The sequence below is a fragment of the Calidris pugnax genome, unplaced genomic scaffold (genome assembly GCF_001431845.1).
Source record: "Calidris pugnax isolate Ruff unplaced genomic scaffold, ASM143184v1 scaffold470, whole genome shotgun sequence".
Classification (NCBI taxonomy): Eukaryota; Metazoa; Chordata; class Aves; order Charadriiformes; family Scolopacidae; genus Calidris; species Calidris pugnax.
The window spans coordinates 643,767-656,565 of NW_015092761.1; the positions used below are offsets into that span (position 1 = coordinate 643,767).

At 53.0% G+C, this 12,799-nt stretch overlaps 1 protein-coding gene across 1 annotated transcript in view; it reads left to right on the forward strand.

The window, feature by feature from the left end:
• The window catches only part of DNAH9 (dynein, axonemal, heavy chain 9), a 257,020-nt gene that overhangs the window by 71,998 nt on the left and 172,223 nt on the right, over positions 1 to 12,799 (forward strand). The window contains exons 39-41 of the mRNA XM_014962673.1: positions 7,398 to 7,563; positions 10,216 to 10,318; positions 12,197 to 12,436. Coding sequence (XP_014818159.1) covers positions 7,398 to 7,563; positions 10,216 to 10,318; positions 12,197 to 12,436 — 509 coding nt within the window. The remainder of the gene's footprint in view (positions 1 to 7,397; positions 7,564 to 10,215; positions 10,319 to 12,196; positions 12,437 to 12,799) is intronic.

Consider the following 12,799-nt stretch of genomic DNA (forward strand, 5'->3'; position numbering starts at 1 on the left):
AACCCCTGCCCGTCTGGGATTCTGTGATCTTGGATGGGTTTCTTGGCTTGGATCCAAACTGTCCTCAGGGTGCGGTGTGGGGAATTGCATCCCAATTAGCCCTGAGGATGGTGCTAATGAGCATGTGCTGGCTCTAAGGCAGGGCTGCTGGTGTGTCTTCCTTGTCCTGTGGCAGCCCAACGTGCTCCCATGGAGCTTCCCTGGGGACCACAGGGCTCGATGACCCTGAAGGGCTCAGAGCCCCAGGGATTTACTGGCCCTGGGGAAATCCATAAGAATCTTGCTGATGAGGATGTTGGCATAGTGGTGAAAAATTAAGTTTGAGACCAAAATAAGTTCAGTTTTGCTGTTTAGCCTCTTCAGAGACAAAGAGAAAGGAGGGGATTTTTGAGAAGTAGCTCATTTTGGAATGAGGTTTTCATTTTGAGTTGACCTAAAGAGAGATAAAATAATTTTTTACATGTATTCATTAATCGGGAATGAAACCTGGTTTATTTTGAGCTGAGTAACAGCTGTGGGTCACCATAAGACAAAACACTTCCTTGGTTTGACCCCAATGTCCTGAAATTTTCTGTGACCACTCCCTGAGAAGTGCTGGTGAGACCAAGGATTTGACCTCCACCCTCTGGGTTGTTCCTGGCCGCTAGTGCGAGGTGAGGACGTGCTGGCAGCCCAGATGGGTGCTGAAGGTGGTCCATGGCTTCCTCCATGTTCTGCCAGGCTCCCAACAATGGCAAACATTTCAAGAGAGGGGTTGGAGCTTAAAATCTCCCTCTGGGAGTGACCTGCTGGTGGGGGGATGACAGCAGGGGCTCAGCCCATGCGGTGTGACCTGGGGCCGTGTCGTGGGGCCAGTGTTGGAGCTCTCTGGGGCAGGTTTCTGGCATTTCTACACCTGCGGGTGCCCACCCTCCCTCCCGGGCTCTCCTGACCACCCCCCGCTGCCCCTGCCCACAGCGGGAATGCAAATTATTTGGGTTAGTGACCTTTAAGCCAAAAAAATGGGTAAGATCTCACCTTTTAGCTGGGCTCGCAGCCCTGAGCAGCGTGATGGTTATAACCTCCCATCTCCCCTTCCCGGTGCCTCTTCTCCGTGTCTGCTCCTGTGGAGTCTCCATGTAACACCCTTGAGGGGGTAAACGGGCTGGTCTGTCTGTCTGTCTGTCCATGCGGGGGGAGGGGATTCTCATTTATCTGCTGCTGGTTGGGGCAGGTGGGTGCGGGTTCATACAGACAGACCCGGCAGCTACTGCCTGTCCCCGGGAGCTGTGGGATGGGTGGGGAAGAGGAGGAGGTCACCTGCACCTGGATGAAGACGTGGCTGCGAGATTGGCACTGAGGAGTGTGGTTTAAAGGGCTGGGGCCCTATATATACTTCCCCACTGCTCATTTTTTAGAGTTAATTTGTCCCTTTTTGTGTAGTTTGTTAGTTGGCTGCTTTATTTATTTCCCCAGCAGGCACCTCTTTACATTTTTAAAACATGGCTACAGAGCAGTTTGGGATTTTTTAATTTTTTTTATTTTTATCTTGAAAAAAGAGCCTGACATGAAAGCCAGTCATTTCTTAGCCAAGGTGCCCTTTGGTGCAGAGATTTATAAGCTCCTTGCCACCCTCGCAGGCCACGTGGCTCACAGAAATGCCATGTGCCCAGGGACTGGAAGGAGCCAGCCACCTCTGTGCCCTCTCTGGGCCACTCTGGGGATTTGCTCCTGTGTATCGTGACCGAATTCCTCTTGCTGTGCCACTTGTGCTCTCAGCCCATTGCCCTGGGCCTCTGGTCTGCTGCCCTCCTGGCCCTCTGCTCCTCCCTCAGCTGTAGCCCCGGCTTCTCTCAGTCAGCACATTTCTGCTCCAGATCTCCCTGGAGAAAATTGCAGTATCACGGATAAAGGAATCACGGAATTGTCAGAGTTGGAAGGGACCTCTAGAGCCCATCCAGTCCAACTCCCCTGCCAAAGCAGGGCTGCCCAGAGCACATCACTCAGGAGCATCCAGGTGGGGCTTGAAGATCTCCAGAGAAGGGGACTCCACACCCTCCCTGGGCAGCCTCTGCCAGGGCTCTGCCACCCTCACCCCAAACAAGTTCTTCCTCAGATTTCAGTGGAACTTCCCATGGTCCAGCTTGTGCCCGTTGCCCCTCGTCCTGTCACTGGGAACCACTGGAAAGAGTCCGGCTCCATCCTCCCTCAACCCACCCTTTAGATCCTTGTAAACGCAGATAAGGTCTCCCCTCTTCTCCAGGCTCAAGAGCCCCAGCTCTCTCAGCCTTTCTTCATCAGGGAGATGCTCCAATCCCTCCATCATCTCTGGACTCTCTCCAGCAGTTCCCTGTCTCTCTTGAACTGGGGAGCCCAGAACTGGAGGCAGGATTCCAGTGGTGGCCTCCCTTTGAGACCAAAATAAGTTCAGTTTTGCTGTTTAGCCTCTTCAGAGACAAAGAGAAAGGAGGGGATTTTTGAGAAGTAGCTCATTTTGGAATGAGGTTTTCATTTTGAGTTGACCTAAAGAGAGATAAAATAATTTTTTACATGTATTCATTAATCGGGAATGAAACCTGGTTTATTTTGAGCTGAGTAACAGCTGTGGGTCACCATAAGACAAAACACTTCCTTGGTTTGACCCCAATGTCCTGAAATTTTCTGTGACCACTCCCTGAGAAGTGCTGGTGAGACCAAGGATTTGACCTCCACCCTCTGGGTTGTTCCTGGCCGCTAGTGCGAGGTGAGGACGTGCTGGCAGCCCAGATGGGTGCTGAAGGTGGTCCATGGCTTCCTCCATGTTCTGCCAGGCTCCCAACAATGGCAAACATTTCAAGAGAGGGGTTGGAGCTTAAAATCTCCCTCTGGGAGTGACCTGCTGGTGGGGGGATGACAGCAGGGGCTCAGCCCATGCGGTGTGACCTGGGGCCGTGTCGTGGGGCCAGTGTTGGAGCTCTCTGGGGCAGGTTTCTGGCATTTCTACACCTGTGGGTGCCCACCCTCCCTCCCAGGCTCTCCTGACCACCCCCCGCTGCCCCTGCCCACAGCGGGAATGCAAATTATTTGGGTTAGTGACCTTTAAGCCAAAAAAAATGGGTAAGATCTCACCTTTTGGCTGGGCTCGCAGCCCTGAGCAGCGTGATGGTTATAACCTCCCATCTCCCCTTCCCGGTGCCTCTTCTCCGTGTCTGCTCCTGTGGAGTCTCCATGTAACACCCTTGAGGGGGTAAACGGGCTGGTCTGTCTGTCTGTCTGTCCATGCGGGGGGAGGGGATTCTCATTTATCTGCTGCTGGTTGGGGCAGGTGGGTGCGGGTTCATACAGACAGACCCGGCAGCTCCTGCCTGTCCCCGGGAGCTGTGGGATGGGTGGGGAAGAGGAGGAGGTCACCTGCACCTGGATGAAGACGTGGCTGCGAGATTGGCACTGAGGAGTGTGGTTTAAAGGGCTGGGGCCCTATATATACTTCCCCACTGCTCATTTTTTAGAGTTAATTTGTCCCTTTTTGTGTAGTTTGTTAGTTGGCTGCTTTATTTATTTCCCCAGCAGGCACCTCTTTACATTTTTAAAACATGGCTACAGAGCAGTTTGGGATTTTTTTTTTTTTATTTTATTTTTATCTTGAAAAAAGAGCCTGACATGAAAGCCAGTCATTTCTTAGCCAAGGTGCCCTTTGGTGCAGAGATTTATAAGCTCCTTGCCACCCTCGCAGGCCACGTGGCTCACAGAAATGCCATGTGCCCAGGGACTGGAAGGAGCCAGCCACCTCTGTGCCCTCTCTGGGCCACTCTGGGGATTTGCTCCTGTGTATCGTGACCGAATTCCTCTTGCTGTGCCACTTGTGCTCTCAGCCCATTGCCCTGGGCCTCTGGTCTGCTGCCCTCCTGGCCCTCTGCTCCTCCCTCAGCTGTAGCCCCGGCTTCTCTCAGTCAGCACATTTCTGCTCCAGATCTCCCTGGAGAAAATTGCAGTATCACGGATAAAGGAATCACGGAATTGTCAGAGTTGGAAGGGACCTCTAGAGCCCATCCAGTCCAACTCCCCTGCCAAAGCAGGGCTGCCCAGAGCACATCACTCAGGAGCATCCAGGTGGGGCTTGAAGATCTCCAGAGAAGGGGACTCCACACCCTCCCTGGGCAGCCTCTGCCAGGGCTCTGCCACCCTCACCCCAAACAAGTTCTTCCTCAGATTTCAGTGGAACTTCCCATGGTCCAGCTTGTGCCCGTTGCCCCTGGGAACCACTAAAAAGAGTCCGGCTCCATCCTCCCTCAACCCACCCTTTAGATCCTTGTAAACGCAGATAAGGTCTCCCCTCAGCCTTCTCTTCTCCAGGCTCAAGAGCCCCAGCTCTCTCAGCCTTTCTTCATCAGGGAGATGCTCCAATCCCTCCATCATCTCTGTTGCCCTTCGCTGGACTCTCTCCAGCAGTTCCCTGTCTCTCTTGAACTGGGGAGCCCAGCACTGGATGCAGGATTCCAGTTGTGGCCTCCCCAGTGCAGAGCAGAGGGGGAGAATGACCTCCCTCCACCTCCTGGCCACACTCTGCCCTACGCAGCCCAGGATCCCATTGGCCTCTTGGCGACAAAACTAGATGTTGGGGTTTTGGGGTGTTTGTTTGCCCTCCCTTGGTCAACAGCCAGCAGACAAGAGGAACCACACTTGCTAAGTCTGGCTTGAAGTCACTGTTTCCTTCAGGTGCGGATTTGAGTGTGATTTGAGGGATACGGACCCTTCGTTGTTATTATGGGATACAGCTTTGAATTAAAACGCTGCCTTCACGAACAAGTCACTCGATTCCCAGTAATTGCATTTCAGTGTGATGAATCTCCTGCATACTTGTTTAACCTCAAAAAGGGCTGATTTTGTATGTAAATTAAGGACTAATTAAATTTAAATTAAATGCTTATTTGAAACACTTAATTTAACTTGCTACCAGAAATTTCAAATATTGCGGGTTTATATTGAAGGGGGAGAGAGACTCCGCTGAGGAAGGATTCATCATTCTTCTCAGCTTCCTTCATTCCTCTGGGCAGGGACTGTCTGTGACAGGACCCAGCTGGGTGCAGAGCGACGGGAAGGAGGAGCTGTCTGCCATGCACCCAGGGATGGAAAAAAAAAGAATGTTCTAAAAGATCTGTGGTCTGAAAAATGCAGAATATAAATCTTCCCTAATAACTTCTGCATGTGATAATGAATGGCTTAAGTGTACATTTTCACGAGGAGATTTTTATAAAAGTTCCCAGTCCCATTAACATTGGCCAGTCTTCCCAGTTACAACAAACCGCTACTTCCCATCCTGCTCTGCAGCACCTCGTAGGGCCGTTGACAACCCATAACCATGTAAAGAAGGACAGAGAACTGCTGGAGAGGGGACAATAGAGGGCTACAAAAATGATGAGGGGACTAGAACATCCCTCTGATGAGGAAAGACGAGTCTTTTTAGTCTGGAAAAGAGAAGGCTGAGGGGGGATCTGATCAACACCTAGAAATACTCCAAGGGTGGGTGTCAGGAGGATGGGACCAGTCTTTTTTCAGTGGTGCCCAGGGACAGGACAAGAGGAAATGGGCACAAACTTTAGTATAAGAAGTTCCACCTAAACATGAGGAGGAACTTCTCTCATGTGAGAGTGGCAGAGCCCTGGCAGAGGCTGCCCAGGGAGGTGGTGGAGTCTCCTTCTCTGGAGACATTCAAACCCCGCCTGGGGGTTTGCTGTGGGACCTGCTCTGGGTGGACCTGCTCTGGCAGGGGGTTGGACTGGATGGTCTCCAGTGGTCCCTTCCAACCCCATATCATTCTGGGATTCTGTAAAAGAGACAAATTCTGCCCCCACCTTCAGGAGAGCAGTGACCCCCGAGGATGCTCTCCCACCACAGGGGGTGGGCGGAGGAGACATGCTCCTCTTTGCTTTTCCCCTCGCTGAGTCCATGAAGGTTGCTTGGGCCATGGTCAAAGGAATCAATAACCTATAAAACATCACATGCAGCAGCGTGGGGTGATTTTTATTAAATACCAGCCCAGGATTCTAAATATTCCCCACATTTTATATTCCAGAGTGACACGTAACCTCAGCCTTCTGCTAAAAGAATCTAAAATCTTCCAAAGCTTTGAAATGAGAAACTTTTCTCTCTGATTGGGAAACTCAGGGGTATTTACTGCATTTCATTAGAAACATTAGTTTGATTGTTCTGAAGATGTGCAGGATTTTTGCCCCAAAATCACCTATTTCTTTTGTCTGACAGAGGTAGAAAATGCACTTGAATTCACAAAATGAGCTCTGCTCATGGGCCGCTGTGCTCCTGGTGTCTCCCAGTTCCTTCCCAGTGCCCAGGCCCTACTGCCCATGTGTCACTGGGGCCACAGGACATAGTCACTGCTCTCTTCTCTGGGTCAAAATAACCTCAGCGAGCAAGATTTAATTTTTAAAAAAGTATGCAGAAGGGATTCAAAAGGCTTCATCTTGCCTGAGAAGCTGTTGCTTGCTCTGAAGTAGACCTGGGTTTGTAGCAGACTCTTAGTTTGCCTTGATTTGTTTGAAAGGAGGCATCGAGAGCTTTCCGGTGAGACCCCACCTGGAGCACTCTGTCCAGCTCTGGAGTCCTCAGCACAGGAAGGACATGGACCTGGTGGAGCAGATCCAGAGAAGGCCATAGAGATGCTGGGAGGGCTGGAATCCTTCTACTGTGAGGACAGGCTGAGAGAGTTGGGGGGGGGTCAGCCTGGAGAAGAGAAGGCTCTGGGGAGACCTTAGAGCCCCTTCCAGTCCCTCAAGGGACTCCAGGAGAGATGGGGAGGGACTCTGGATCAGGGAGGGGAGCCATAAGACAAGGGGGAAGGGTTTTACATGGAAAGAGGGGAGATGGAGATGAGATGTGGGGAAGAAATTATTTGCTGTGAGGGCGGTGAGAGCCTGGCCCAGGTTGCCCCGAGAAGCTGTGGCTGCCCCATCCCTGGAGGGGTTCAAGGCCAGGTTGGAGGGGCCTTGGAGCAACGTGGTCTGGTGGGAGGTGTCCCTGCCCAGGGCAGGGGGTGGCACTGGATGGTCTTTTAAGTTCCCTTCCAACCCAAACTGCTCTATGATTCTATGATTTGGGTCAACTCAGCCTGAAAAAGCTGCCCAAGGATCCCTGCCAGCACCATACTGGACTCCCAGCTGCTCTATGTCCACAGCTCAGGGACAACCACTGTCCTGCTGGTGAGCAGCATCCTCTGCCAGGGCCAGCTCTTCCTCCCCAACAGCCGGGATGCAGCAGGAGGGGCTGGGAGCTCTGGGGGGAGCCCTGCCTGTCCTGAGCACAGCTCCACTCCTCCAGGGGCTGCTGGAGCTACAGGACGGCATCAGGCTGGGCTGAGAAATAATCTTTATTGTGCAGCAGTGACCCCCCCAGTAGCTTAGCTTGGCACCTCTGCCTCCATACAGGTGTGCTTGAGAAGCCTCTGGAGAAAAAGGCTGGCAGAAACTATGGCCCTCCTGGTACCAAGAAGCTCATCTACTTCATTGATGACCTGAACATGCCTGAGGTGGACGCCTACGGCACGGTGCAGCCCCACACGCTCATCAGGCAGCACCTGGACTACAGCCACTGGTAGGAGCTGCTTGGGCTTGGTCAGCTGAGACCTTTTGCTCAGCTGTGGGGCTGGGGTGGGGGTTTGAGAGGGGGTGAAAGCGCTGTTCCCCCATCTCCTCCCCAGTCCGCCATCACACCCTCCTGCCCCGGCTGGAGCTGGCTGTGGACGAGCCCATCGCTCCGCACCCAGGGGGCTTCCCCTGTCCCCAGCAGACAAACTCCCTCTCTGGTAGCCCGCCTGAGAGGAGCAAAGCTCCCTTCTCTCTGTGGGTTGTGGCCATGTTCCCTGGGTGAAGCCTGCAAGGGCCTCAGTGCCTGCTGTGTGAAGGAAGATCCAGGGATTTGGCCTCAGCTGGGATGAGCCGCCCCTGCTGAGAGCACTTCGGGTTGTTTCCAGTTGGGCAGCAGCAAACAAGTGTTTTCTGGGTAGAGGGGATTTCAAGGAAAAACAGTGATGGTATTTTGGAAGGAAATTGGTGCATTTTACACCATGATGAGCAGCGCTGCAAGGGACAGCAGAATGTAAGGCCAAGGGCATCCTGGCTGTGTCAGGAGCAGCGTGGCCAGCAGGAGCAGGGCAGGGATGGTGCCTCTGGACTGGGCACTGGTGAGGCCTCACCTCGAGGGCTGGGTTCAGTTCTGGGACCCTCACTACAGGAAGGACATGGAGCTGCTGGAGGGTGTCCAGAGGAGAGCCACCAAGCTGGGGAGGGGTCTGGAGAACAAGTCCTGTGAGGAGAGGCTGAGGGAAATGGGCATGTTGAGTTTGGAGAAGAGGAGGCTGAGGGGAGACCTCATTGCCCTCTACAGCTCCCTGAAAGGAGGGTGTAGAGAGGTGGGGGTTGGCTTCTGCTCCCAAGGGAATAATGACAGGAGCAGAGGAAATGGTCTGAAGTTGGGGCAGGGGAGGTTCAGATTAGATATTGGGAAGAATGACTTTCCTGAGAGGGTGGTCAGGCCCTGGAACAGCCTGCCCAGGGAGGTGGTGGAGTCACCATCCTGGAGGTATTTAAGAAACGTATAGACATGGCTCTTCAGGGCATGCTCTAGTGCCTGGGATTGTGGGGTGTTTTTTTGGGGGTGTGTGTGTATGGTTAGACTCAGTGATCTCAGAGGTCATTTCCAATCATGATGATTCTGTGATTTGCATTACAGGGCAGGGGCTCACAGCAATTCCCAGTCCTCTCAGCTGCCAGTGCACCTGAGCTGGGCCAAAAGCTCCCCAGGTGTGGAGGCAGTGCAGGGCTGAAAGGAACTTGGGGCTGTGGATGCTGGGGAAGTCAGGCAGAAAGAGGGCTCTGCTGGTTCCATGGCAGCACTGGGGACATGGGGATGCAGCACACCACGTGTCCCTTCCCAGGCACTGCCAGGCTCTCTGCCCACCAGGGTGCTGCGGGCTGGGGGTCCCCTCTGGCAGCCTGGTGGGGCTGCAGGATGGCGAGGAGCAGAGCTCGCGGCAGCCTCTTATGGTTTGAGGAACCCACAACAATTTATTGCCATTCAGACAATTATTCTCTCACCCGATGACCCCTCCTGAGAAGGGGAATCAGGGAAAAACAAGGAAACAGCAAGGTTGAAATATAAATAGATTTAGTAGGATCAGACTAAATTAACATTAATAATGCTAAAAACCCACTATTGCTCCTGCTACCAATATAAAATACACAAGGACCATCCCCAGCCCATTCCCCAGCAGAAGCCGTGCTCTCCCCGCAGGGACAGCCCGTGTGGGACCCTGCGAGCGCTGCGGCTTCGGGAGGAAGGGGAGGGCTCAGGGCTCCGGCACCGGGGCAAGGAGTTCTCAGGATGGCAGCCATCAAGGGAGAGGGAGAGAGAGAGAGAAAACTCCCCAGCAAACATTTTCATTTATATTGAATATGACATTCATGGTATAAAATAACCCTGTTGGCAGCTTGGGTCAAGTGCCCGGGTCTCGCTCCTCCTCGTCCCTGCACCTGGGACATGGAAAACACTGACACCTTGGAATCCACACCCCAGAGCTGGCTGTAAAGTAAAGATTGTCACAAATTCAGATAACTAGAGTCTTCTAAAAGTGCAGTTTTCCCAAGCATTAGAGATTAGCCCTGTGTTGCTCAAACCAGGACCCAGCCCTCAGACTGCCCTGGTCCTGGTGGTGACGCTGCTCCTGGGGGGTGCTCCAGGGGCTGGTCCCCAGATCTGCTGAGATGGAGTCCCCGTCCTTACCACATGGGCAGCACATGGGCAGCTGCCCCGGCAGCCTGCTGGCCCCTCTCCCAGCCTGCCTCCAACCAGACAATTCCAGGCACGTGGCTACTGCAACCTCTAGCTGCTCAGCTGTGTTTGCTCGGTGCTTGGGACTAATTTATAGAAACATCATCTATGGGTTGTAGAAGCTGAAAAAATTTCCACCCAGAGCAGGATTCATGTATGCCCGGCCACATATTGGTGTGCAGGCAAGGCCAGACCCTGCCCTGGCGAGATGCAGAGTGTGACCCCACGGGCCGTTGGCAGCCATGGATGTGTGCTGGGGAGACGCATCAGCCGCCATCACCCTGCCACTGTCATCTTGCTGTCACACTGCCACCATCATCTTGCCGCTGTCCTCCTGCCACCATCCCCCTGCCACCCTGCTCCTGCTGTTGTCACCCTGCTGCTGTTGCACTGCTGCTGCTTTTGTTTTGCCCCAAGGTACGACAGGACCAAGCTGTCACTGAAGGAGATCACCAACGTGCAGTACGTGTCATGCATGAACCCCACCGCGGGGAGTTTCACCATCAACCCTCGTCTGCAGGTAAGGCCCCGCACAGGGGCAGGCACGGCGCTGCTTTTATTTTGGGGTGGGTTATTTAAGCACGAGGCCAGAGGAAAACAGCTGGCAGATCCTGCTGTCATTTTATCAGTGAAATGGCGTGAATCTGTGGAGCGGCTGTAATTCCTCGGGGTGAAGCAGCAGACAGACTCCCTTGTTCCCTTGTTTGTTTTTCCTCACGTTCTGCTGCTCAGGCAGAAGAAGTCACCGGTGCCATGCAGCTGAACACCTACTTTTGGGACAGCCTTCTGGTTCATACAGACAGATTGTGCCTTCATTTAGCTAATATTTACCTCTGGAACATAGTTCATTAAAGCCTTTTAGTTTCTAAAATTTCCTGATGGAGCTGGCAGTATATCCTCATTAAAAAGAGGTGTGGGAGGAAAATCCAAGCAAAGAAAACCAAAATAAATGCCCCAAAACAGTGCAAGTGCTGATGGTAATGGAAGTATAGATTTGGGAAGAGATCTTAAAGCTCAGGGCTTGATTTTTGGGAGGTGCCAGGCTCAGTGGGGGTCATAGAGCTGGTTATTATCCCCCCTGAGGTCACTGACCCTTCTCTCCAAGCCATGAGCAGCAGCAGAAGCTGCTCAGAGGCTGTTCTCTGTGCCTGCAGATCGAACCTGCTGGCATCCCGGGGGGGACACGGCAGCCAGAGGGACGCTGCCTTTCCCAGCTCCGTGGCTGGTATTTGCTGAGCTGTAGGAGGGGGCTTGGTGGGGGAGCAGCGGTGGAGAAACACCCTGAGAAATGCTTGTCCGTGCAAGAGCAGCAGTAACTCAGTGGGGTGGCTGCTGCAGGGACAGATCCTGTCACAGCACAACACAACGGTCCTGCTGGCCCTTGGGGAGCCTGGATAGTGGAGAGCAAAATTCATTCCCTCCTGGAGAAACCCCATGACTAGAGTCAGCCCCAGCCCTGGCTCCCCTTCAGCAAACTGTGGTACTCAAACGACAGGCTGAGAGAGTTGGGACATCGAAAACAGCCTGGAGAAGAGAAGGCTCCAAGGAGACCTTAGAGCCCCTTCCAGTCCCTCAAGGGGCTCCAGGAGAGTTGGGGGGGGGGACTCTGGATGAGGGAGGGGAGTCATAGGATGAGGGGGAAGGTTTTGACACTGAAAGAGGGGAGATTTAGACTAGATATAAGGAAGAATTTTTTTATGCGAGGGTGGTGAGAGCCTGGCCCAGGTTGGCCAGAGAAGCTGTGGCTGCCCCATCCCTGGAGGGGTTCAAGGGCAGGTTGGAGGGGGCTTGGAGCAACCTGGTGTGGTGGGAGGTGTCCCTGCCCAGGGCAGGAGATGGGACTAGATGATCTTTAGAGTCCCTTCCAACTCTAACCATTTTATGATTCTGTGATTCTAAAATGAAGTGTCCCGTGGCTGTATGTGGGCATCTTCTCCATCTCTGCAAGCTCCAAATCAATAAGGGGTCTTTTGGGAGGTGGCACCTTCCAGGGGCTGTTCCCAACATAGATGGTGAGTGGGCTTCATCAGAGGTCAGTGGGCCTTTCAGGGGCCTTCAGAGCCATTCAGCTCTTCAATGGACTGAACTTCTAGTGTAGCAGTTGTGAAATGCAGTTGAAAAGCCCTTGTTTAGAGAGCAGAATGATGGCATTTCCCAGCTGTTCTTTGCGGGGAAAGTGGAAGAGGGAAATAGCCTTGTTCAGGTGGACTGATAATCATAGAATCCTTGAGCATCCCGGGTTGGAAGGGACCTTGCAAGATCATCTAGGCCAACCTTTCATGGAAGAGGGAGCATAGATGAGACCTAGCACTGTGTCTAATTGCATCAAGTCCCAAAGGGTAATTTTGCTTGAGAGGTGGTTGCCCATCTTTCTGACCTTGTTCTTTCTCTTCTTCAGCGTCACTTTTGCGTCTTCGCCCTCTCCATCCCTGGTCAGGATGCTTTGTCCAGGATCTACAGCACCATTTTAATGCAGCACCTGACGAGTGGGAATTTCTCAGAGGCTGTGCAAAAATCAGCTCAGCAGCTGATGGCCCTGGCTCTGGCCTTGCATCAGAAAGTTGCTGCTACTTTCCTGCCCACGGCTATCAAGTTCCACTACGTTTTTAACCTGAGAGACTTCTCCAGTATTTTCCAAGTAAGTGTAACTGCTGTCCTGTGGCACTTGGAGCTTCTTCTGAGGCCGTGGGAGGCTGTGGACATGTGTTCCCCTGGTCCACCTGACTTGGTAAGCAGATGCAGCCTCCCATCTAGCAGTGACACAGCGTGTGTCTCTCCTAAGTAAAGGGGGTGACATCAGGCCAGTCCTTAATTCCTGACTGGTCTTGGATGGATTCCAGAGCCATCACCTGTGGCTTTGAGGAACATCAGTTAGAAGGTTATTTACTTTGCAGCCTCCTGTGGCCAATGGGCAGGGTTGAATATCTCCAGAAAGAAGTGTAGGTTTGGGGTGGGCTGAAATGCCCTCTGACTGAAGGGAACTTTGGCCTTCTGACTTCAA